We start from the raw sequence: 23,368 nt of genomic DNA, 5'->3' as shown, positions 1-23,368 counted from the left end.
CCCCCGGGACCCCCCACCCGTCCCGGGACAGCACGCAGCCCCCGGGACATCCCCCCAGGGAGGAGAGCTCGGGGTGCAGCCCCTGGTACCCCTGGAGAAGAGTCTGGGGGGAGACAGAGGGCTAGGGGGCACTGGGAGCACTGGGAACATTGTGAGAGCTGGGAATTCTTGTGGAATGGGAAGACTGAGAGCACTGGGAACACTGGGAGCACAGGGACACGCTGTCTCCACTGGCCCAAGAAGGTGCCAAGCCAGGCTTTTGGGGGCTGGAAAGGGACGTTTTGGATTGAGTGTCCCCAGGACTTAGACGAAGGTAGCAAAGCATCCCCAGTCACTCCAGCAAGGAGCCAAGTGGCTTTCAGAGCACTGGGAAAAGACTCCAGGGCAGACAGATGCTCTCCATAAGGAGGTGCCGTTCCCAGCAGGTTCTCCAGGGTGCCTGCACCAGCTCCCTCCCTTTGCAGAGCCCGGGATGGCCGTGGGGAGCAGATGGCAGGGGCAGATGGGAGCAAGAGCCACTCCCCCTGGAATTACACAAGCAAAAATGCATCAAGTGATTAAATCCACGGCCCCACCGCTGGCCTGGGGGGAACAGGAATGTGCTGGGATGGCTGCTCCAGGATGGGGAGCTGGGGGGAAGGACCCAGCATGGGGCTAATTCACCCCATAATCTCCTGGGTGTTAAAAAACTTTGGCCGCCTCCTCCCTGGAAGTGTCCAAGGCCAGGTTGGATGGGGCTTGGAGAGCCTGGGAGAGCAGAAGGAGGCCCTGCCCATGGCAGGAGTGGCACTGGGTGTGTTTAAGGTCCCTTCCAGCCCAAACCAGTCCATGATCAACGAGGCTGAGGGGCTTTGGGCACTCACTGAGGGAGACCTGGCACCTCCAGCCCTAAAACCCCAGGCTGAAGCAGGGCAGGAGGCAGGGGCCAGTCCTGGCATAGCATCCAAAATCCAGAGGCGTGTTTTGGAACACCAGTGGGCAGCTCTTGACCAAACAGAGGTTGAGAACAGGAGCAGCCCAGGCCCTGAGGACCACAGGGACTTGACACACCACAGGAATGAACAAGTCCTACTAATTAACCTGGGAACTCTCGCTGAGCTCCAGCTAGGGGGTTGTGAACTGGTATCAAGCCCAGTGGAGTGTTTTGGGAATGGGATTGGGCTGGAAACATGGAAACTGGAGAGGAGATATGCTGCAGTGGTGTTTTCTCCTCTCCCGTTTAAGAATGAAATTTGAAAAGGGGGTGGGATGGGATATGAGCAGAAAGGTGGGGGAAAGGGAGACGTTTGTGCCTTTGGGAAGAAATCCCGGAGGGCTGGATCTGAGCACCCCACAGGCAGCAGTGCCAGGGCTGGGGGAGAGTGGGAGCCCCCAAGGTGGGGGTGCCACCTCCCCTCGGATAATCTTCATATCTATTTTAATCCCCCTGGGCATGAGTGACAGAGGCACAACTGACGCAGGCTGATTTGAAAGCATCCCATTTCCGACTCCAACCCGACCCTAAACCCACCTAATCCCCACGCTGGAAGGGATTGCAGGAGGGAGAGGGAGGATAATGCCCAGGAGCCGGGCACGGGCAGGGACATGAAACCCCCAGTGATTTACAGGGTCCTTGGCACTAGGGGCAACACCCCCAGCTCGTCCTGCCAGGCTCCCACCCCCTACACCCCAAAATATTGTGATTTTATGGCCGGAGCCCCCTCCAGCACCCCTTGCCACAGAGATGGGCAGCGAAGCTCATGATGCAAGGGATCACGATGTCCTGGAGGTGCCAGGGCAGGCAGGGCTGGCCCCACCCGGGGCGGGTCCCGCTGGCCCTGTGGTGATGCCAGGAGGATGCTGAAATAGCCACAAGCGCCGCTGTGGCATCTTCCCAAAGCTGCTGGGGACAGACGTGGGGTCCTGGTGATGCCTGCCTGGGAGTTCCTCCTCGTGTTCCTCCTCGTTTTCCTTCTCCTCCTCCCTGCAGGGATTTCTGTGGGAATTTCCTGCGTTGTCATGGCAGCCGTGAAGCCCCCGAGGCTTCGCTGCAGCAGAGCAGGGTGGGGTGGGACTGCAGGGACACCCAGGGAGGGGACACCGCGGTGTCCCTGTGCCCCAAGATGGGGGTGCCGGGCTCCCAGAGCGTCACCTCTGCGTGTCCCAGGCAGTGTGATGGCCTTGGCTGTGGTCCCCAAGCTGATGGGGCTCGATGATGCTCAGGGTGCCCAGAGCTCGGTGATTTGGGGTCCAGCATCAGCCTCACCACCTTCATCAGCCTCTGCAGCATCCTCGTGGGTGCCCACACAGCCAGGATGGCACTGAAGGAGCCCAGGTGTATCCAGGATGGCTGCGGGTGTCTCCAAGGAGGTTTGGTGCTCAGCACACAACACCATCCCAAAAACCTTCTGGGGTACTGGGAAAAACTGGGAGAGGGTAAAACAAGAGAGGATCAACCCCTCGAGGTACCAGTGAGCACAATCAGGGTGTCCCCAAAACCCCAGAGACCACTTCCTGCTGGCCCACGCTGTCCCCAGAGCGTGTCCCTGTCCCCAGAGCGTGTCCCTGTCCCCACGCCCTGGCCCGCTGGAGGACACGGGGAAGGTAAACGAGGCAGGGTGGGGCAGGAGTTGCGAGAATAGCCGGGGATTAAAAACAAATACCCAGATAATGAGGATCTTTGGTAAAAAGCCCATTTGTATAATTTAAACCTCTAATAGGCTTCCTGGAATACAAAGCCCTTTGTGATGCCCCATCTCATCTGGATCAGGAACCACTCTCTCGCTAAATCTTGACTTAGCAGCGCGGGGATGCGGGGACGTTTCATAACATTTCATAACGGAGCGGCTCCATCCCACGTCCCCGTGTCCCCATGTGTGTCCCCGCGTCCCCGCGGCGTCGCCCAGCAGCACGTCCCGCTCACCTCTCCCAGCCAGCCCAAGGTCGGGGCTCCTGGGGACACCCGTGGGGCGCTGGCAGCCGGACACGTGCGCTCAGCAGCGCCCTGACACCGGCCTGGGATGGGTTTTGGGGGCATTCCTGACCCCAGACCCAGTTCCCCCAGTTTGGGATCCCAGCTGGGCTCTGCTGAGGGGTCAGGACATGCCCAGGGCTGGCTGGAGGCTGCAGCTCGTCCTTGCTGTGTCGCAGCTTGGGGACTGAGTGCTGCGGAGGTGACACTGCCATGCCGGGAATGGATGGTGACACTGCCATCCCATGCCGGAACGGGTGACACTGGCCGGGTCTGGAGCTGGGAGAGCGCCGAGAGGGGTCTGGACCCAGACTCATCCCTCGTCCCCCCGACCTCCTCAAGGAACGGAGGGGTTAAACGCCATCACCAGTGTCACCAGTGCCACCGCTATCCCCAGCGCCACTGCCACGCGCGGGCCCCGGGCTCCCTCTCGTGGCTTCTCGCCCCATCTCGTGTGGTGAGCAAGGGACCCTCGGGGACGCGGCAGCCGGGAGAGCGGGGTCGGGGGGGCCTGGGCGGGGGTCTCCGAGCCGGGGGGCTCCGAGCGAGGGGGACCCCAGTCCCCTTCTGGCCAACCCCGGCTGCCTCCAGCCCCTTGTTGGGAGGTAAAACTCCCGGGACGCGCCTGGGCGTGGAGCCGGAGTGCGGGTCCTGTCACGGGGGTGCCGGGGGGATGTTGAGGGGTCCCGGCTGTGCCCCCCCATCCTCTCCCGGTGCTCCGCGGGGCCGGACCCGACGCGGTGTCGGCAGATGGCAGCAGCGGCTTTCGGCAGCTCCGGGATGCGGGGGCTCCCCGCGCTCCCCGCACCCTCTGTACCTCCTGAACTCCCTGAACCCCCTGAACTCCCTGCATCCCGCACCCCCTGCACCTCCTGAACCCCATTCACCTCCTATATCCCGCACCCCTGTACCTCCTGAACACCCTGTACCCCCTGTATCCCCTGTTTCCCGCACCCTTTGCACGCCTTGAATCCCCTGCTCACTCCACACCCTACATCCCTCCCATTCCCACACCCTACATTCCCCCATTCCCTGTATCCTGCACTCCCTGCACCCCACACTGCCCTCAGCATCCTCTCAGGATGGCACTCAGCACCCTCCGGGCAGGACCCCAGACCCAGCACCAGGGTTTAGGGGGGGCATGACCCCAGAGAAGCTCCCCGTGGGTGCCCACGCAGCTGATGAGCTGCAGGTGGGGTCTGCCGTGGGGTGCAGGGAACCTTCCCCAGAGGGTTTGGGGTGTCACGGGGAGGTGCAGGTGAGGGATAGGGGTGACAGAGCTGCTCCAGGGGCACAGTTACACCTGGGGAACAACAGCACAGACCCCCCCAGACCTGCCAGCATCCCTCTGTGCCAGCATAATCCCGCAGGGCTGGGACTGTTCCTCCTGGTGGACATCCAGAGCAGCTCTGCACGCACCCATTTCCCTCGCGGGCTGCACGGAAGGCCCCTCACAACCGCCCCACACCACAGCGCTGATTTAGGGACAATTTTTTGGTGTCGCAGGGCTGTGGGCTCGGTGCTGGGCTCCTGCCACAGCCCAGCCCTGTGCGGGTGAGGTGGGACAGGACGGGCTGGGTGTGAGGGGTGGGAGAGCTGGAACTTTCCCAGGTGTCCGTCTGGAGCCGGGAGAGGGAAGAGGAGCGTCTGCGGAGCCTGAGTGCGTAATTAGAGCTGTGGCTTAATTGGCAGACGGGGGACGCGTGACGAGCGTCGTGTGACTTGAATAGTGATGGGCTGGGGAGGTGCAGGAAGCTCCGCACTGCACGGGGAGCCCAGAGGGGACCAGGGGCATAAGAACACCCCAAAAAAGCTTTGCCCGATGATGGAAAGGAGAGGGGACAGGGAAAGGACAAGCACAGCATAGGCTGTCATGTGGACCCTGGGGGCAGCCGGGACCCGAGCCCCTGGAGGGGATCTCGGGGTACTGGTGACATCCCAGGGCACCCACTGAGCATGGCAGATGTCATGGGGTTGGAAAAGAGCAATGTTCCTCCTTTATTTAGAAAGGGGGAAAGGAAAAAGCCAAGGAATTGTGGTGTTAGCTGTGTTCAGCCTCTGGAAAAATACCAGGACACATCCAAAACCCTCCAGAGGGAGTCTGGGAGGCAGCGGGATGACAGAGACCAGCCTTGTCACATCTGACAGGAGCCACTGGGGCAACCACTGCCTGTCCCATGTGCTGGGGCCCAGCCTTGGCTCCCTGTTGGCCCAGGATGGGATCCAGCCAGGCAGGGAATCCTCGGTTTTGTGCGCCAATCCCTCCATCTCACTGCTGGGGGACTTGGAATTCCCTCTGCGGAGACAGGGAAGCGCTGCTGCTGCTGCTGCTGCTGCTGCTGCTGCTGCTGCTGCTGCTGCTGCTGCTGCTGCTGCTGCTGCTGGCATGGAGGCACATCCTGCTGGGACCTCAGCTTTGCCTTCCTGGAGCTGTTCTGGCATCACTGGTATCAGAACTCGGGGTTTGTGATACTGCTCCAGGTGTGCAGGCCACGGAGGAAGCGCCATCAGGAGCCTGAGCCTGGCACTGTCTCCTGCCCAGCCTCGTGTTCTGGTGAAGGAAAGCCCAGGGGAAGCAGCAGCCTGGCCTGGAGCCACCTCCCTGCATGGCTGTGCCCAAATCCTGCTCCTTCTAGCCCAGCCACGTGTGGCTGAATTTGGGGTGCTCCAAGCTCAGTGCAGATAGCTCCAGTGAGGGGCTGAACCCCCCTCTCCATCCCGGGGTTCCTGCTCCTTCCCTGCACCTTCTCCAGCACTAAACTGATGAAATTTTAATCTGCTGCCAGGCAGGAGATGAAAGGGAGGCACCACAGGCATTTCCCTGGGATGCAGCACAGACCATGGCACTGACACCATGCTGGGAATTGTCATCACCAGGCTCGGGAATGAGAGGTGCAGTGGTGTGGGTTGGGCAGGACAGGGCTGTGCCCTGACTCTGGCAGAGGCTTTTTGGTTCTACCTTGGGTGTCTGTCACTCGTCCAGGAAGGATCTTTGGGGATCTCCTCGACACAAAAGGATTCCTCAGCTGGGGGGGGGGGGGGGGGGGGTCCTCTCACTGTGCCCCCCAAGCACCACTGTGGCCATGCTTGGCCAGGGGGGTGGCAAGGGAATGGTGACAGAGGCTGCCAAAGCCCCTCACACCTGAGTCACTCCCCTCTTCAGGATGAGCAGAGTAAAACCATCAGTCCATAAACCAAACCATAGGGACCAGGATTGCCAGAAATGTGAGGACCCCACTGATGCTCCTGGGAGTCCCCTGCACAGGTGGCAGATGAATACCTGGGACAGACAGACAGTGAGGGACACGCAGCCCCTCACTGGCCCTGCCACCTCCCACCCACAGCACGGCCTGGTGCTCCCAGTCAGAGATGTCCCTGGGTGCTGGAATCTGCCACCCGTGCCCAGCACCACCCACCCCATGCCCAGCCGCTCACAGGACCAGGACACCCCACTGCTGCTGGGGAGCAGCACAGGGGTCACAGCACGGTCCCCCCCCTCCAGCGTCGCATAATTTGGATGATTTGGGGACTTTGATTCTATTCCCATCACCAGCGAGCATCAATCGGAGGGTGCCGGTTAATTAACCAGGAGGCACGGCCGGTTCCGGAGGCTCCTCGTATCCTCTTCCCACGGAATTTTGCGCCTGGTGGCTCGCAGGAGTTGTGTGACACCCCGGCGGTGCCACGTCCCCTCTGCCGCGCCCCGGGGCTGCTCTCGGCTGGGAGTGGGACCCCCGGTGATCCGAGCAGCCCCCGGGAGGGCTGTACCGAGACCCCGGGAGGGTGGGACGGGGAAACTGAGGCAGAGAGCGGGGGGCCCGAGCCGTCCCCGTCCCACCGCCCCCGGGGCCGGGGGAGGGACCGGAGCGGGGCTGCCCGGCGCTGCAGCGGGCGGAGCCGGGGCTCGGCGGGGCCGCCTCCCGGTCGAGCCCAGCCGTACCGAACCGAACCGAACCGAACCAAATCAAGCCGAGGCGAGCTGGGCTGAGCGGAGCCGAGCCGAGCCGCGCCGCGCCGCGCCGCACCGGGCGGCACCGGCGGGCACCGGCCGGCACCGGGCGGCAGCGGGCGGTACCGGCGGCACCGGGAGGCTCCCGGCGGTACCGGGAGGCACCGGGCGGCACCGGGCGGTACCGGCGGCACCGGCCCCGGCGCTCTCCGCGGTGCTGAAAGGCTCCGCCGCGCCCGCAGGACGCGCCGCCGGCGGGGCCCGGCCCGGCCCGGCCCGGCACGGCCCGGCCCGGCCCCGAGCGGCCGCGGGGGATGGAGCCCTTCCTCGGCTGCACCGGCGCCGCGCTCCTGCTCTGCTTCAGCTACGCCGGTCTGCGCCCGGTGGAGGCAGGTACGGGCCCCGGGAGCGGTGCCGGGGATTTGGGGAGGGGGTTCAGTGCCAGGAGAGACCCCCGGTGGGGAACAGCGTGAGCGGGCGGGGTTGCGCCTAGGGGACGGAGTTTGGGGTCGCCGGGACTTTGCCGAGATGGAATTGGGTGCGGAACAGGCGGCGATTTGGGACACGCAGCCCCGCGGCACCGGGCTCGGGCAGCGCCGGGCGCTCGCTCGCACCCGCCGTGTCCCAGCGTGGGCGATCGCAGCCGGGCATCCCCGGGGAGGGCGGCTCGTGGAGATGTGGAAACGGGGAGAGGGAGCAGAGCCCCTCGCTCTGAGCTGGGCAGGGGTAGGGGGAGGTTTGGAACACCTGAGCAGCGTCCCCTGTTCGTGTCACGGGGCTAAAGCAGAGTGGAGAGGGCAAAGCCGGGTCTGTTCTGCCAATGCCCCTTCCCGGCTGTCCAGGACCCAGCTGGGCTCTGCTGGGAGCCCTGTGAACGCTGGGGAAGCACCGTGGTCCCAGAGGAGCCATCTCTCCAGGGGCACTGCACATCCCAGCGACAAAAACCAGGCCCCTCCGAGCTGAGCAGGTCACCTGGACTGGGGGATCTTTGGTGAAGGCAGCGATCCCTTGAGCTGGACCTTAAGCTGCACCAAATCCACTCTTGCCTCTTACTCTTGCCCAGCACCCCCTTGTGTGGGAGTAAAGTCGGCAGAGCTGGTGGAGCTCCCCAGTACAAACCAGTCACCCTCCCAAGCAGTCGAGGGCTGTCTCCGTCTCTGGCTGCAAGATGTTGGTGGAACAGCTGCTTTGATTCCCAGACTGCTGATTGCCAGGATATCTTGCATTCCAGGAGGCTGGGGGTGATTATTAGGGATGCAAAACTCTAGGGAGTGGAAATTCCTTCGCTCCAGCCATCCCTTGAAGTTACTGGAGTTACATTTGGCCTCTCGCTGGGGGCTGCAGCAAGCCCTGGATGCTTTCAGCTCTGCCACCCGTCCTTGGCCAGGCATTGGCTTCTGAAGTTGCTGTTTCACAACTGCCAGATCCAGGGAGATTAATGAAACATTCCCGAAGGGAGGGAGCGATGAGGAAAACACCGCGGCACAATGGAGACGTCTGCAATTGTGACAGCACTCGGGGTTTTCTGTAAACTAGGCCACTTCCCTGCTCTTCCTTATCCTTGGATCACCTCACTTGGCATCCCAGAGTAAACAGGGAGTTGTGTCCCTGCCCATAACCACCTCCTGCTCCTGCCTGGCTCGGGAGGTGTCCGTGCCACGTTCCCAGGAGCTCACGGTGAGCTGTGTGACTTTGGTGAGGTGCCACACATTCCCCACTGCCTCCTCCTTCTCAAGGGTCCTGATGCTCTCCCTGCACCCAGGTGAGGCAGAGCACTTGTGCTGTCCCTGTTTTCCAGAGCAGGAACAGAGGGATGAGAGCACGCAGTGATTTTTCCCAAGGTCACACAGTGACAGTGGCAGTGTCACCACCAGCTCTGTGTCCCCAGCCCTGCCTGATGATGTGGCCACAAGGCCACCAAAGCACACACACCAAGAGTCATTAGAAAAGTCTGTGGGGAGGAAATCATTCCCAGGCAGGGATGGAGGCTTCAGGGTCTGTCCAGAGCTTGTATGAGTGAGTTTAAAATAATTCCTGTCATGAAAGATTAAAGCCATCATTCCCAGGAGGGAACTGGTGCAAATTCCCCCCTGCCAATGCCAGGGCAAGGGCTGGTGAGTGGCACCAAGCACAGGCCCTGCTCTGAATTCAAGGATTTTGGCCAGGACCATTTTTTGCCAAGGTGATGCCAAGGTGAGTGAGGAGGGGAAGCAGGAGAAGGAGAACAAGGTGGCTGAGAAATAACCTTCACACCAACCCCCAAATCCCACCTGGGTGGGTGATGCCATCCCATCATTCCCACTGCTCCAGAAGGTTCCTGAGGAAACACTTGGGATGGCTGGCAAATCAGGAATAGGATTTAATTTTGCCCTAGCTCTGCCAGCAGTCCTCTCCTCATTAGGCTGAGCTAATGAAGAGAGGGGAGCTGGGCTGGGCTCAGGGCACTGCTCAGGGCTCAAAGAGCAGCAGAATGATGATGGAAGACCACAAAATGAAGGATGAAGGAAGGCCACGGCCTCTATGCCTTGCAAACAGCCTCGCTGCGAGGTGCCAGCCTGTAGAGCAGCTCAGGTCAGGTTTATTTTTGTGAGATGGAGAGCAGGGGTGACACACTGCTCAGGTAAAACCTCCCCTGCCAGCACAGCTCTGGGCCAGCTCTAGGACCTGGAAAAGCTCCAATTTGAGGAGCCCCTTCACAGCTCCCCCACCTCAGCTGCCCAAAAAGGTGCCAAACCCTCCCTGCCTGGTCTCTGCTCAGCTCTGAAGTTTGTCCTCACCCTCTGAGCCATTGCAAAGCAGCCTCACCCCCTCCCCAGGCAGCCTGCCCAGCCTCATGGGGGAAAGGAGAACAAAGCCAAGGTGACAATCTGACTCCAGGTGCCGATTCTGAGCTGGGTGTGCTCCCTTGAGCCTGGGGAGCTGGGATCACCCATGGATCAGGGTGAGCAACAAGCTCAGCACGCTCAAGAGAGGTGTCTCAGCTATTTGGAAACAACAAACAAACCCATTCCAGCCCTTTCCCTCCATGCCAGAGGCTGGGGAGATTCCTGGCTGGCTGATGGGTGGCGTCAGCACTTTATTGATTTCTGCATTCGGCGTAGGAGGGATTTAATTGGGATGTGGAGGTTTCTGACCCCAGTGTCAGGTTCTCAGCAGGGATGGTGCTGTGAGAGGCAGCCAAGGTTGAACCATACCCTTCCAAATGCTGTCTCCTGCTGGGAATATGCTTGTGGAAAAGGGAGATTCCTCCCAGAGATGTGCTTGCAGTTATTAGCCACGCACTCCGTGTCAGTGCCGTCCACGTGCTGGTCCTGGATCCATCCTCACCCTTTGGATATTCATTACTAAACAAACTCTTGCTGGTTTATGAAGTGCCCAGAGGCTGATTTAGGGCCTGGATTGAGTATAATTCAGTTAAAAACAGAACTGTATTGAGCAATGAAGCTGCAAATCTTTATGTGTGCAGTAAAAAGTGCAATACAAGAGCAGAGCTGGGCCAGGAGCAGGCAGCAAAATCCCAGGAGAGGTCTGGTGTCAGCATCCAGGAAATTCCCAGGCTTCCTCACCCCCTTTGACTGCTCTGATACTACAGAGGTGTGGGATAAGAGGAGCTACAAAAACCCCTGGCATCCAGTTCCCTGTGGATATTTGTATCCTGGATAAAACATGCCATGATGGGAAGGACTCTGCTCCGAGTTGGCAGCATTTGAACCCAAATTGTGGCATTGTGGAGACCTGAGAGAATCCTGCCTGTCCCTGGGATTCTCCAGGGTAGAAATATTCTTTCCTTCTTCCCTTTGGCTGGCTGGCCATAGTCTCTCTGCTCCCTGAAAAGGCTCCACGTTCCCTGGCAGCATTTCCAGCATGTTTGGGCAGCTGGTCCCTGAGGAATCAGCCACAGAGCCAAGAGGTGGGCAGGAGTGGGTTGGTGGCCTATTAATATCCCATTTTTATAGGGAAGTGAGAGGTCAGCAGGAAATAATTGCCTCTTTCCCAGCTGAAGAACCACCAGTTGGCCTCTCTGCTCTTTGAAATCGCTGGATCTTAGCAAACAGAGCAGGAATGATCCCTGCTCCCACACATTCCCCCGGGGCTCCCTTCATTAAAACCCTCGGGAATGCTGAGCAATGTGCCAATGTTCCTACACACCCCATAAAACCCACAAGCAATTACATCCACGGATGGGATCCATGCTGGGAGAGCACAGAGAGGCAGCAAAAGCAGCTCTGTGTGAATCCACACTCAGGGAAAGAGCAGAGGGGCTGACACAAAACATCACATGGATTTTAGGGATGCTCCTTTCAGGTTGTGTCCTTTCATCTCCTGCATCCCCAGGGAAGGATGTGGTGGAGAAATCAAGAGTTAAGGCTGGGATTCACTGCTTCCTGCAGGAAAAGGCAGCTGGAAAGCAGGGAATGAGCTGCTTCAGAGCCTCAGCTCACCAGCCCATATCCCTGGGACTCTGAGGCAGCTCAAACCCTCCCCAGCAGGGAAGGAGCTGCCTGGGAAAGGAGCCGAGTGAAATGGAAAATGCTGGGAATACAGCACAGCCTCAGGAAGGATTCACCTCCACGGGAAAGGTGAATTCAGGCGGTTTTGGGGGCCCCTTGGCTGGAGAGATAAATCCAGACATACACTTTAATTCCAGACCTATGGCCTGGACTTGGCTGGCCTGAGGTGATCCCAGGGGTGTGATATTTCCACAGGTTCCTCCTTTCCTTCAGTGATGCCTCCCTGATCCTACAAGACACTCCAGGGTTTGGATACCCCAATATCCAGCATCCCCCCCCCCCCCAACTATTCCCAGGTGACAGCAGCAGTGGGATGGAACAAACCTTTTCCCTGCTTTTTTTCCACCCCTCCCATCCATGCCCCAGCTCCCATGGGGAATCCAACTCACAGGAAGCAGGTGGGCTCCTCTTCCTCGTGTCAACTGTGCCCATAATGAAGCCAGGGAAGATTTGTGAAATGTGTGTGGGGTTCCTCTCTCTCCAATTAAAGTCCAACAAGAACGAGGAAAACATTTAATGGAAGGCTTGGAAGGGTTTTTCAGCATTGGGAAGGGATTAAGGATCATCTCCAGAGCTCAGGATTTCTTGGTGCACAGAGGAGGCTCCGACCTGCTCCTGCCAAAAGGGCCCCAGGTGCGGCGGAATCGGGGAGGGCTGGGACACACAGGCCTGGGGGATGGGAGATTTCGGAGTCTGTGGGAAGGAAATGAGATGGGATTTTAGAAAATCCTCAGTTTTAAACTTGCTGTTCATGTTTAGAAGTCCTGATTTCAGCTTAAATCATCAGGGTTTCCCTTAATGAAGGGTGGGGAAATGACATGAAAATAAGAATATTTTTCCATCCAAATTTGGGCAAATACCCATAGGGTGGGATTTGCTCCAGCATTGTGCACTGGGATGAAGTTAAAGTGCTAAACCAGGAATCTTGCACCATTCCCTTATGGAGCACACAGGTAATGTGCTACTCTCAGCAGCTCTGGAGTAAACAGGCACAAAAAAAACTTCTTGATCCATTAAAAACCCATTCCCTGCTATCCCTGCAGCATTCCCACCCTCTCCCAGAGCACCAGCAGCTTTTCTGGCTGCCACAGGCACAGAAGCAAAGTTTCCAGGAGTTGCACATGACTTTAGGAGGAAACAAAAATTTGGATTTGGCACCTTTGAGGCCCTGCTCGAGCTGCAGCCAGCTGGGAAATTACAGGAATTACACCTTTTCCACCTGATCTCAGCCAGGCTGGCACTAACAAAGAGCTTCAACAGGGCCAGGGTGCCAAAAGTCCTGTGGAATATCTTGGAACAGTGTTTTAGATCTTAGGAAGTCATGATCTCATCACTTCATCTCCTGGGAACAGGGAAAAAAAGCAAACTCATGGATGACAATTTTGGTTCCAAATTATTGTCGCAGGTCTGGGAGCAGGAAATTCATTTTCCTGGGTTTGTATTTCTGTCAAACACAGTTTAATTAACTTTTTAGTGGTTTTATCCTGGTTTAACACAAATGATATGGGTGTAGCAGTGCAAGGGAAGGCAAAGACACATTGGGATCTGCTTTCCTGGATTCCTAGATTTTAGAGCTACTGACTTCACTACCCCATCCCTCTCTCAGGTATTCCTACAAAGAAAGGTTCTAGAACGTTCCTGACCACCCACTCCAGGTGATTTCTCCCTCGCCTCCATCCAGATTCCAGTTTTGGAGGCTTCAAGCTCTGGGTTTCAGCTTTGCTGAGTGCTTCCCTCCTGCCTCACAACTCTCCACCCTCTCCCACCACTTCCCAGAAGAGTTTTTTGCTCTCCTCCAGCTCTTTAAGGTCTTCCTAACTCCCCCTCATCTTATGCCATCAGGAAACTCGGACACTTTTTATGCTGTGCCTTCCTCAAGGTCACAAATTTCAAAGGGGACCTGAACACTCTGAGTGATGTTCCCTTTTCCCAGCTTTTCTCCGTGATCTCTGCTCTCTGTTCCTGTGGGGTTAATTAATCTCTTTTTTTTTTTTTTTTAACTGAAGCTGGCTAAGTCAGTGGTAGCTCTTAAAAAAAAAAAAAAAATTAAAAAAAATTAGCTCCTAAAAATACCCAGGGAAGACAACCATGCCGGGATTGAGCGGTGCAGCCGGGAAGGGCGAAGTGCTTGGCTGCAGCTGGAGACTGTTTTGTCTCCCATCCCTCAACTCCGTCATGTCCTCCGTATGTTCCAGCAAAAATTCATCAGGCATGACTCACAGACCTTCCCCTTGCACATTCCTGTCTGCTGACTGCCCCTTCCTAAAATTAGACTCGACTTTTGTTGGTTCAGTCACGGGGGAAGGTGAAGAGCTGCAGACCCACGTCCCTTCCTCGTGTCACAGTTAGAAAGGGACTTTAATTCCAGGATGGGGAGGATGATTTGTGTCCCTCCTCAGCTTGCAGGGAGGGTGAGGATGGTGAGGGATTCCATCCTCCAAGAGGATGCCTGGAGAATTCTGCCTCATTCCATGAGGGCCAGGCCCTGGGAGATGAGAATGCTCTGGATCAACTCCAACTCCATCTTTACTCCAGAGAGGAATGACATCCCTCTGTGGAATCACAGTCTTGCTTCTCATCCTAAAGTCCCAATTTTGTGTGAATTCAGCCATTCAGTGACCTTTTTTTTTCTTACTGAGAATCAAATGACTTCTCCAGACATTTTATTCCTAAGGGTCTACCTGCTGGCTGTGAAAGGCATGAGGGATCACTGTGCCAAGTGACCTTCAGCTGGGGAATTCTGTGCTCCTGTTATTCCTCTGTTCCCAGGGGAGCATTCACCAGGAGTGATGTCAGACACTGACACTACAGCTTGAATATTTTCAGCTCCATCCAAGCGGCTGGGAATGATAATAAATCCAACAAGTGTCACTGGAGATGGGCACAAATGGACCCCTCTTGTACTGGTGACCTGTTCCAGCCCCAAAGGGATGGTTATAATGAAATGCAAGTATTAATTTCTCATTAAAAATTGGAATAAAACAACTCTTCCTCACCCTACTGACTTCCTGTGGCTAGTCAGAGCATTCACTGCTTTAGGTTCAGAGCAAAGCTGAAGATTGTGAATTAAATTTGACCAGAGGAGCAGAAACAAAGTCCAGCTGGAAGAGCTGTGCCAAGCCTAGGAGGCAAAACCTTCCCCGAGATGTCAGGAAGGGCTTTGGACTGAGCAGCTCCCTTGGGAAGAGGCTCCTGGGGAAGTTGTGCAGGAGCCCAGCTCTCCTTGGCAAGGCTGGGAGGATCCTGCTGGAAATTCAGCTGTGCTCTGGAACTGGGAATAAACACAGAGCCTCAGGCTCCTGCTTTGTTGTCCTGCCCTTTCCACATTACAATATCCAGTGTGTCCTGGCAGTTCCAAGTGGATGCTCGCTGGATGTGCTCTGACATCAGCCACAAAACATTGTAAGAAACATTTTCTGCCAGGGAAAAGCAAAAGAAACTCTCCCAGCTACTTCACTCCCGCCTTTCAAACCTCGGGAATGCTCATCAAAGCATTTGGTGTGCACACTTCCATGGCAGAGCTGGAATTTCCTCACAGCTGTCACTGTCAGGCTGGAACAGGGAACAACAGGGGAAAATGTGTCTGGGAGGATGGGATGAATGAACTGCTCAGGGCTCAGCTGTGGTGTTCAAGAAATTGGGTATTTCACACATGGAGTCGTGGAATGGTTTGGGTTGGAAGGGACAGGAAGATCAGCCAGTCCTATCCCCTGCCATGGGCAGGGACAATTTGAACTGTCCCAGGTTGCTCCAGCCTGGCCTTGGACACTTCCAGGGATGGGGCAGCTTCTCTGGGCAACCTCCACCACCCTCCCAGGGAAGGATTTCTTCCCTATATTTAACCTAAATTTCTCCTCTATCAATTTGAACCCGTGTTGAATGTATCTCATATTCTCAGGTGACAACTCCTAGCTCTGCCCTGGGAATTGAGTCATGGAGTACCTGCAATTTCCAGGTCACATATCCAAAATAGATCCTGAGGAAGGTCCTTTTCCACTCCTCTCCTGCCCCTGTAAAGGCTCTGCTCTCCCTCCTTGCAGACAGCCCATCGGCTCCAGTAAATGTCACAGTCAAACACCTGAAAGCCAACTCAGCTGTGGTCACTTGGGATGTCCTGGAAGATGAAGTTGTCATTGGATTTGCAATTTCCCAACAGGTACCGTGCCTACAATTACCCAGTTTCAGCCATGTCCATTTCCCCTCAGGTCCCCTTGGTTCCCAAATCCTCTTGCTGCAGTTTAAGCCCATTTCTTCTCGTCATGTCCCTCGTGGTCCCGGAGGGGATTTGGTTCCTCCATCCCCTTTGCAGCAACGCTTTGCACATTGGTGGCTGCAGAGAGGGAAGGATCCCGATGGTTTCTCCACATCCACGTGGTGGGCAGGGCAGGAATCAATGGCCTTAGGTGACAGCACACGGGCAGGCCTCTCCACCACTCTGTGCTCTCCTCTCTCGGCTTCCAGAAGAAGGACGTGCGGATGCTGCGCTTCATCCAGGAGGTGAACACCACCACCCGCTCCTGTGCCCTCTGGGACCTAGAGGAGGACACTGAGTACATTGTGCATGTCCAGTCCATCAGCATCCAAGGCCAGAGCCCTGCCAGTGAGCCAGTCCTCTTCAAGACCCCCAGGGAAGCTGAGAAACTAGCCTCTAAAAATAAAGGCAAGTGTGGGTGAGTTCCTATGTGGCCCCTGGGACACAGGGCTCTGCAGAGAGATACCAGGATGCTGTGTGGTGAGAGGATATCCTGTGGGATAAATAGAAAAAAACCCAGTGGGATCAACAGGAGAAACCATGTGGGATAAACACTCATGGGGGCTGAGTGTCCTCTCAGGATGTGCTGAGGGGACAAGCTCAAGGAGGCACAAAGTGACAGGGAGATGTTGCTGGAGGTGGCTGCTCCTTCTCCCATTTCAGATGAGATTTAATAAAGTGAGGAGGAGATTTGCAGCTCTGTGTCCTGCTCCCTACGAGTGGAGAATGCCAGGGGAAATTCCTGGCCAGTCTGTGAACTCCAACCCTCCTGGATGGCACTGGGCACACCACTGTGCTCACAGGGCACTCGTGGGATCTACAGGGCCTCCTGTGCTTGGATGTCAGGGGAAAAAAATACCCAGAGGCTCCCACTTTTTTTACATTTTCAATACTTCTGCCAAATCACAGAGAGCTGAGGTTGGAAGGGACCTCTTGAGATCACCCAGGCAGGGTCAAGCAGAGCAGGTTGTCCAGGATCACACCCAGCTGGGTTTTCAATATCTCCATGGAGAAAATCAGGTGGAAAATCATTTCCACTGAGAAAATCAGGCACTTCCTCACTGGCAACACCTTCGCTTGTTCCTCTTTAGCCAAACCAGGCTGTTGGGGGGTTTCTGTCAGCAAGAAACCTGCTCCAAAGAGGGCCTGGCAGTGCAGGGCTGTGGGGACACCCAGGTCCTTCCCTGCCTGCTGAGGACAGCCCCGTTCCAGGGCTTTTGGCCATGGTTCTGAGGATGCAAGTCCTTGACTCTATTTATTAAACTGATTTGGAGGCTGTAAATCCTGAATTGCTGTTTATCTGGAAGCACTAAGAGGAGCACTGCTCCTTTCCTGTTGGCCTGAACTGTAATCTCCTTAATGCTTTGAAGCCAAGGAGGCGAATTACGCCCTGCAAAAAGGCTCTGCTCTTTTCTGAATCCCAGGGCTCCGCTGAAAAATATCCTGCCAGGCTCTCCGTGCTCCTGAGCTGGAACTGCTGGAGCATGCAAGGCTTTGTGACAGGTGCAGATGGCACTAACAGGGACAGGGACAGCAGAGAGAGCAGCCACGGGGACAGATAACACTGCCCTGTCCCACTGCTCCTCCCTCTGGATGTCACAGAATGAATCCTGGAATCCCAGACTGGTTTGAATAGGAAGGGACATAAAATTCATCCTGCTCCATCCCCTGCCATGGGCAGGGACACTTCCACTATCCCAGGTTGCTCCAAGCCTCATCCAAGCTGGCCTTGGACACTTCCAGGGATGCAGCATCCACAGCTTCTCTGCGAAATCCATTCCAGCTCCTCCTCACCCACACAGGGAGGAATTCCTTCCTAAATCCTAATCCAAGTGTCCTAAGGAGCCTCGGGACTCTCTTCCTGTTGGCTCTGCTCCTGACACACAGATTGGGGTCGGGGGCACTCCTAAACCAGGCTCTGAGCTGGGTTTTGGGTCTCACAGTATCTCTTTGCCCTTGTGCAGATGAGGTGACAATGAAGGAGATGGAGAAGAAAAACCAACAGCTTCGAGCGGGGGAAATTCTCATCATTGTTGTGGTGTTGTTTATGTGGGCAGGTCAGTTCTAAATCTCTGTCAAAAGTAATATCCGTGGGATATCCTCAGGAACGCCTGGCTGCATGTGGAACCATGGAAGAAACCCTTCCTCCCACAAAAAGTATGGAGTTCTCAGCTCTAAGGGCACCTCAGGTTGTGCTTTGCAGCTTGAGTTCAGAAGAAGAAAATTGATTTGATGGAAGCAATTCCCTATGGCTAATCCTGTAATCTCATTTTTTTTCCAGACTGCCCTGATTATGATGCCCTCAGCTACAGAATCATGGAATGGTTTGGGTTGGAAGGGAAATAAAGATCATTTTGTTCCATCCCAACCTTCCACCAGAGCAGGTTGCTCCAAGCCCTGTCCTGGAATGTTTCCAGGGATCCAAATATCCAACAGGATATGCCTTGAGTCCTTCAGATATTACAGGTTGCAGTAATTTTCTGGATATTATATGACTCCAATGCTCAGGCAAAACAGAGATTTAAGTCTTGCTCTCCATACCCACTAATTTAGATTTAGACTTAGATTTAATTTTCCACAGAAATTTCCCCATCACAGAAGGGAATGGAGGAATCCAGGTGACACTGAATCAGATTCATGTATATTTTTTTTTTTTTGCCTTTATTTGCATCTCCAGAGACTGGACAGCAATTATTCCTAAAGCAAATAATCACATGAAAACCAAAACGAATTTAGAAGATGCCCAGAACCTCTAGGCTATTATTTTTTCAGCATTTATGCCATGTTTTAGTTGTGCACATCCCAGTTTCAATGCCCTGCCAGGGAAAATAATCATGAATAATTACATGGGGTGACTGAACAACTGATTCATCTCCTGCTGTAGAATAATCTAAGACTCCATCAGCCGGGAACAAAGAATTTGCTAATCCCACAATTTCCCTTCCAGACAAATCACTTATATTTAAAAAGCAAAAGGGGTGTGAGGAGAATCTTTCTACATCAAATGGGCTCTTTAAAAAGTCTCAATGCAAAGAAAATCCTCCTTCTTTTAACCAGCTTTTAACCTGTCCTGTATGACAATATTTGGGAAAATCCAAATGGAACCAGTCCATGCCCAGGGCTCTGGGCTGAGCCAAGCCCCAGCTCTTGTGTTTCTGGAATTTTTCACGGCATTTTCTTTCTTTGTGTGTCAGTTTTACCCATTGAAATCACACAAAGAGTGGCTGTGGCAGATGTTAACATCTGATTCCTTTTCTCCTGGAATCAGCCATTTACTCACATTCCCAAAGAAAGAATTTGGGCCACTGTATTTAATCAGTTAAGCCTGGGGGCAAGTGCCACCCTCCTTTTATAGAGCAGTTCATGATGTGATGCTGGAAGATTTAAATATATTTGGCTATTAAGGAAGATTTTTTTCAGGGAGGGAAAAGCAGCCTGGATCCACTTCACCTACGTGTCTGGAATCTGCAGGCAGTGATGTTATTTGGTGGAAACATCACATAAAAGCTTCTCAGACAGACATTTGCAGTCATCTTACGTGCCATGGCTGCCCCTGCTTCCCTCTCCACGTGCCCGGGTGTGTGTGGGAGGAAATTTCCACTCGCAGTTTGTGCTGGTGCCCATTTGCAGGTGCTGGCAGGTTCAGAACCTCTCCTCTGCCAGCTCCAGCTGCAGAGGACAGGGAGCAGAGGACACATTTTCACCAGGCAGAAATTCCAGGAGCTCCAATGCTCACCGAACCGCGGGGTTGGTGCTGGTTGAGATCCAAATGCAGGGCTTAAAACACTTCAGAACAGGGAAGGTTGGAATATAATTAACCCTCTGTCGTCCTGTCCAACCAGTTTAGCATGGAATCAAGGGAAGGGAAGAGGCAGAGGTGCTGCCTGGCTGTGGTCTGGGAGGGCTGGCCAGAGGGATTTGTGATCTCTGGTGTGATGCTGATGCTTTCTCCCGGCAGGGGTGATCGCCCTGTTCTGCAGACAGTACGACATCATCAAAGACAACGAGCCCAACAACAGCAAGGAGAAAGCCAAGAGCCCCTCGGAGAACAGCACACCCGAGCACCAGGGCGGGGGCCTCCTGCGGAGCAAGGTGAGCTTTTTTTTGTGCTAAATCACCCCCAAAAAGGCTCTGTTAAAAATCCTTCCTCTCAGCAGAGATGCGGGAAGGGAACACCCTCCACACCCACGGCTCTGCTGATCAGGACAGCAGCGCTTCACTCCCACCTCCTGCATCCTGCGTGGCCGCCAGAAATCAGATTTCAAGCCACGTTTCTGGATGATCTGAACATCTCTGGAGGACAAAAAACCAAATTAGTTCCTTGGAGCCTCCCACAGCAGCACGTGGCAAAGAGGACACTGCTCCTTCAATTAACCGGAGAGTTAATCAGCAGGAGCAAAGATGGTAACACAATGTCGAAGTGTAAATAGGTCAAGCTTTTAATTTATCCCAACGTATTTCACTTAATTTAACTTCCTCGTGTTTCTGTTTACATCCCCACGGTATTTATTTAGTGTTTTCCATAGTTCATTGATTTATGATGATTCAGAAGCAGCAATGACCCCCACAAGCCTAAAACCTCAACTCTGACCCTTTTTCATCATCATGAAGAGGTGGGAACGAGAATTTTCACAAAACACGACCTGTAGACTGCACTGAGCTCTCATGAGATATTTTCTCCTCCTGTAAATCCGTTTTTCCTTTGTTTTCTCTCCTAGTTTCCAAAAAACAAGCCCTCAGTGAATATCATTGAAGCATGACAGCCTGACACCTGAGAGATGGACTCCATCCCTCACTTTCACTCTGCCTCTGAGCCGTGATGACTGGGGAGGTGAAACATTGTCGGAGCGATTTGCAAAACAACACCTCGTGATTGTCACTCGCTGGCATCCACCTCCTCATCCGTGTTCTGCAAAACATCTGGCCAGGAAGGGAAATCCTGCAAAAAAAACAAACAAACAAAAAAGAAAAAACAACAAAAAAAAACAAAAAACAAATGAACCCTGACACCCAAACAAAGAAGATGGAGAAGAATCAGTGATGCTGGATCTATGAATCACCTGAGTTGGAGCAATGTCTCCCACGCTGCTTTCCGCCCTCACACTTCATCTTCTGGGACAGTTTTCCTGTTTTTTTGGGGAATGCACAAGGTTCTGTTGTGTCTTTCTCTGGTCTCACTGTCACTCCACCCTGGCAGTTTTCCCAGGTACATCCCTCTCCGAGCAGGAACAGAGGGAAGCTCATGGCAAACACCACCGAGAAGCCAAATTTTGGCTGCTGTGTGCTCGGGCCTTGCTTCATTCATCGATGTGTGTCGTGTAACACGTCTTGCAGGTGGGTTTTTCAAACACACACACACACACATAAAAAATAATAAAAAAGGCATCCCCCGGGCTCCATTCCCACCAGGAGAACTTCCCTGGTTGTTCTCCAGCCAGGCTGCAGCACATTCTCCACTGCTGCTGTCTCTCCTCTCTCGCACTGGTGCTCTTCACCTCAGAAAAATCGGGGAACGCTGAGGCACAGACCAACATGAGGGGACACCAGAAGCTGTTATTTAGCTTCCAAGATAATTTCAACCATTTTCTCCGTGGTATTTTCAGCTGGGCCTGAGTCCACCACCAGTGGGATAAAAGGTCCATAAAAATGTAGCCAGTCAGCAAAAAAAAAACAAAACAAACAAAAAACCACAAAACAACAACAACAAAAAGAAAAAAGACAAAATACCTGATGATACCAGTTGCTATGCAAGGTCTCCAGGGGCAAGAGCTGTTTGCTGTGGGAGGCTCTGGTCTGAGGGGCCTTTTTCTGAGGGCTTCACTTCTTAAAATGCTTCTTTTAGTAAAATTTCTGTGTGGGAAGGGCTGGTTCTTACCCATCCTGCCTGTGCTGTTCTTTTGGAATGGCAGGAGTCAGCTGGAGACAGCCCTTCCCAAAAAAGGGATGAGGATGGATGGGAAAGGGGCTGAGCTTCTCCTCTCTCTTAGGAAGTTTGGAAGCTGACAGGATCCCTGGGGATTGCTGGTGCTCTGGAAAGCTGGGAGATGCAGGACCATGACATGAAAAAGATTTACTCTTTGTAGTGTGCCATGGGGTATCTGTATTTATTTAATTCCTCCACAAGACCACTCCATATGCACTTAGGGGATGAGGCAGGATCCAAATTTGATCCATCAAATGCCAGCAGAGGCTGGCCTGAGGAAGGTTTGGAGGAGCCTGGGTTGGGAGTTCCTTCAAAGGAACAGCCTGGCAGTGAGGAGCTGCCATCTCTCCCCTTCCCCTGTCACCAGCTTTTCCCAAAGAGCTGGTTTGGGAAAAAGGCACTGGGAAGTTCTCCTGCAGATGTGCTGGTTCCAGCCAGGCCAGCCCCAAAGGTGTCTCCAGGATCCTTTGCCTGAACATACTCTTCCATCACCAAGAAGGAGAGGTCACCACCTCTGATACAGACAGAGCAATAAACATTTTATAATGTACAATAAAAGATTAAAGGCATCTCTTGTGTCCTTGTAATGCCTGGATTTAATTATTTCATATTCACCTGCTTTCAGCAGCACACACACACACTAGAACTGGGAGATTTTGTATTTCCCAGACCTAAAATCTATCTAAACAGACCTAGAACCGAAAATATTTTGTCAGTGTCTGGGTGGAGAAACCCAGGGAGGTTCAGAGTTGGTTCTGGCTGCAGGACAAGAAAAGCTTGCACCATAAATAACACTCCAACCCTACCTAGCAAAATCCTTCAGCCTCGTCTGTTATCACCCAAAGAAGAAATAGCATTTGGAACCCACAGCCCTACAAAGGGAGATTTAGGACAGATGGTACAGCATGTGCAAAATGATAAGGGAGATGCTCTCCTAATCCTGGAGCAGACAGCCAAGCAAGCAGCCCTTGGAGAGCTGCTCCAGAGGAAATCCAGTCTGGTAATTTGGCAGGTTGGGGGGTTGTGTGGCTGTTTTTAAAGCCAGTTGTCCCTGGGAATTCAGACCATATCCCTATTTTTCCCCACAGTTGTTGTTCCCTAGGGACAGGTTTAAGCTATTTCATTCCTGACAGAGATGTGATCACTCATTTGGTAGAACTGAATTAAAGTGTCAGTGTGGGGCAGAGTTCAATATTCACATGTGGCAGGAGGTGCCAGGGTTATTTTGATAACCTCCATTTGATAACCTATAACTGCAGGCTTGGAGAGTAAGGAAATGTTGTTTGTGAGGAGAAACAAATATAGGCTGGTGGAATTCAGCCTAGACAGGGACTCCAAACCACTCAGTCCAAGCGATTCCCTCCAAGGAAATTTTTCAGCCACTTTGAATTGAAGTGATGGAGTAAATCCACACTTTAAGAAAAGGTTATGGGAGAAGAAAGTTACTTAAAATGCTGCTGTTCTGAGGGTCATAAACATCAAAGCTTTAACTGCCGTCAGAGTATTAAATTCCACTGTAACCCATGAGAGTCAGCCACTGTGTGAGTTCAATCCTAAACCCATCTTTAGAACAGAGACCTCCTTTCCATCAGCAGCTGCCAGAAAATACTCCTGAGATGTTTTACAGTCAATAAAGGCAAGAGATCAAGAAAAAAAATAAACCCAAGACACACCGAGGGAAGTCATGCTGGGCCACAGCACAACACACCCTCCTGACCACCCACGTCCCCCCACGTGTTTTTTTGCCCGGACTGCTGATTTTGACTCATTGTTCAGAGCGGGA

At 54.0% G+C, this 23,368-nt stretch overlaps 1 protein-coding gene across 1 annotated transcript; it reads left to right on the top strand.

Moving 5' to 3' along the window:
* The first annotated feature begins 7,213 nt into the window (after positions 1-7,213).
* Positions 7,214-21,531, top strand: FNDC5 (fibronectin type III domain containing 5). Its single transcript, XM_062509091.1, has 6 exons — positions 7,214-7,292; positions 15,451-15,566; positions 15,872-16,070; positions 17,627-17,719; positions 19,621-19,754; positions 20,381-21,531. Exons 1-6 carry the CDS (start codon positions 7,214-7,216, stop codon positions 20,420-20,422), a joined length of 663 nt encoding a protein of 220 aa, XP_062365075.1. The 3' UTR covers positions 20,423-21,531.
* Positions 21,532-23,368: the final 1,837 nt, after the last annotated feature.

The sequence above is a fragment of the Cinclus cinclus genome, chromosome 26, assembly GCF_963662255.1.
Source record: "Cinclus cinclus chromosome 26, bCinCin1.1, whole genome shotgun sequence".
In the NCBI taxonomy this organism is placed as follows: Eukaryota; Metazoa; Chordata; class Aves; order Passeriformes; family Cinclidae; genus Cinclus; species Cinclus cinclus.
The sequence above is the reverse complement of the archived record's forward strand: the minus strand, read 5'-3'. Positions and strand labels throughout refer to the sequence as shown.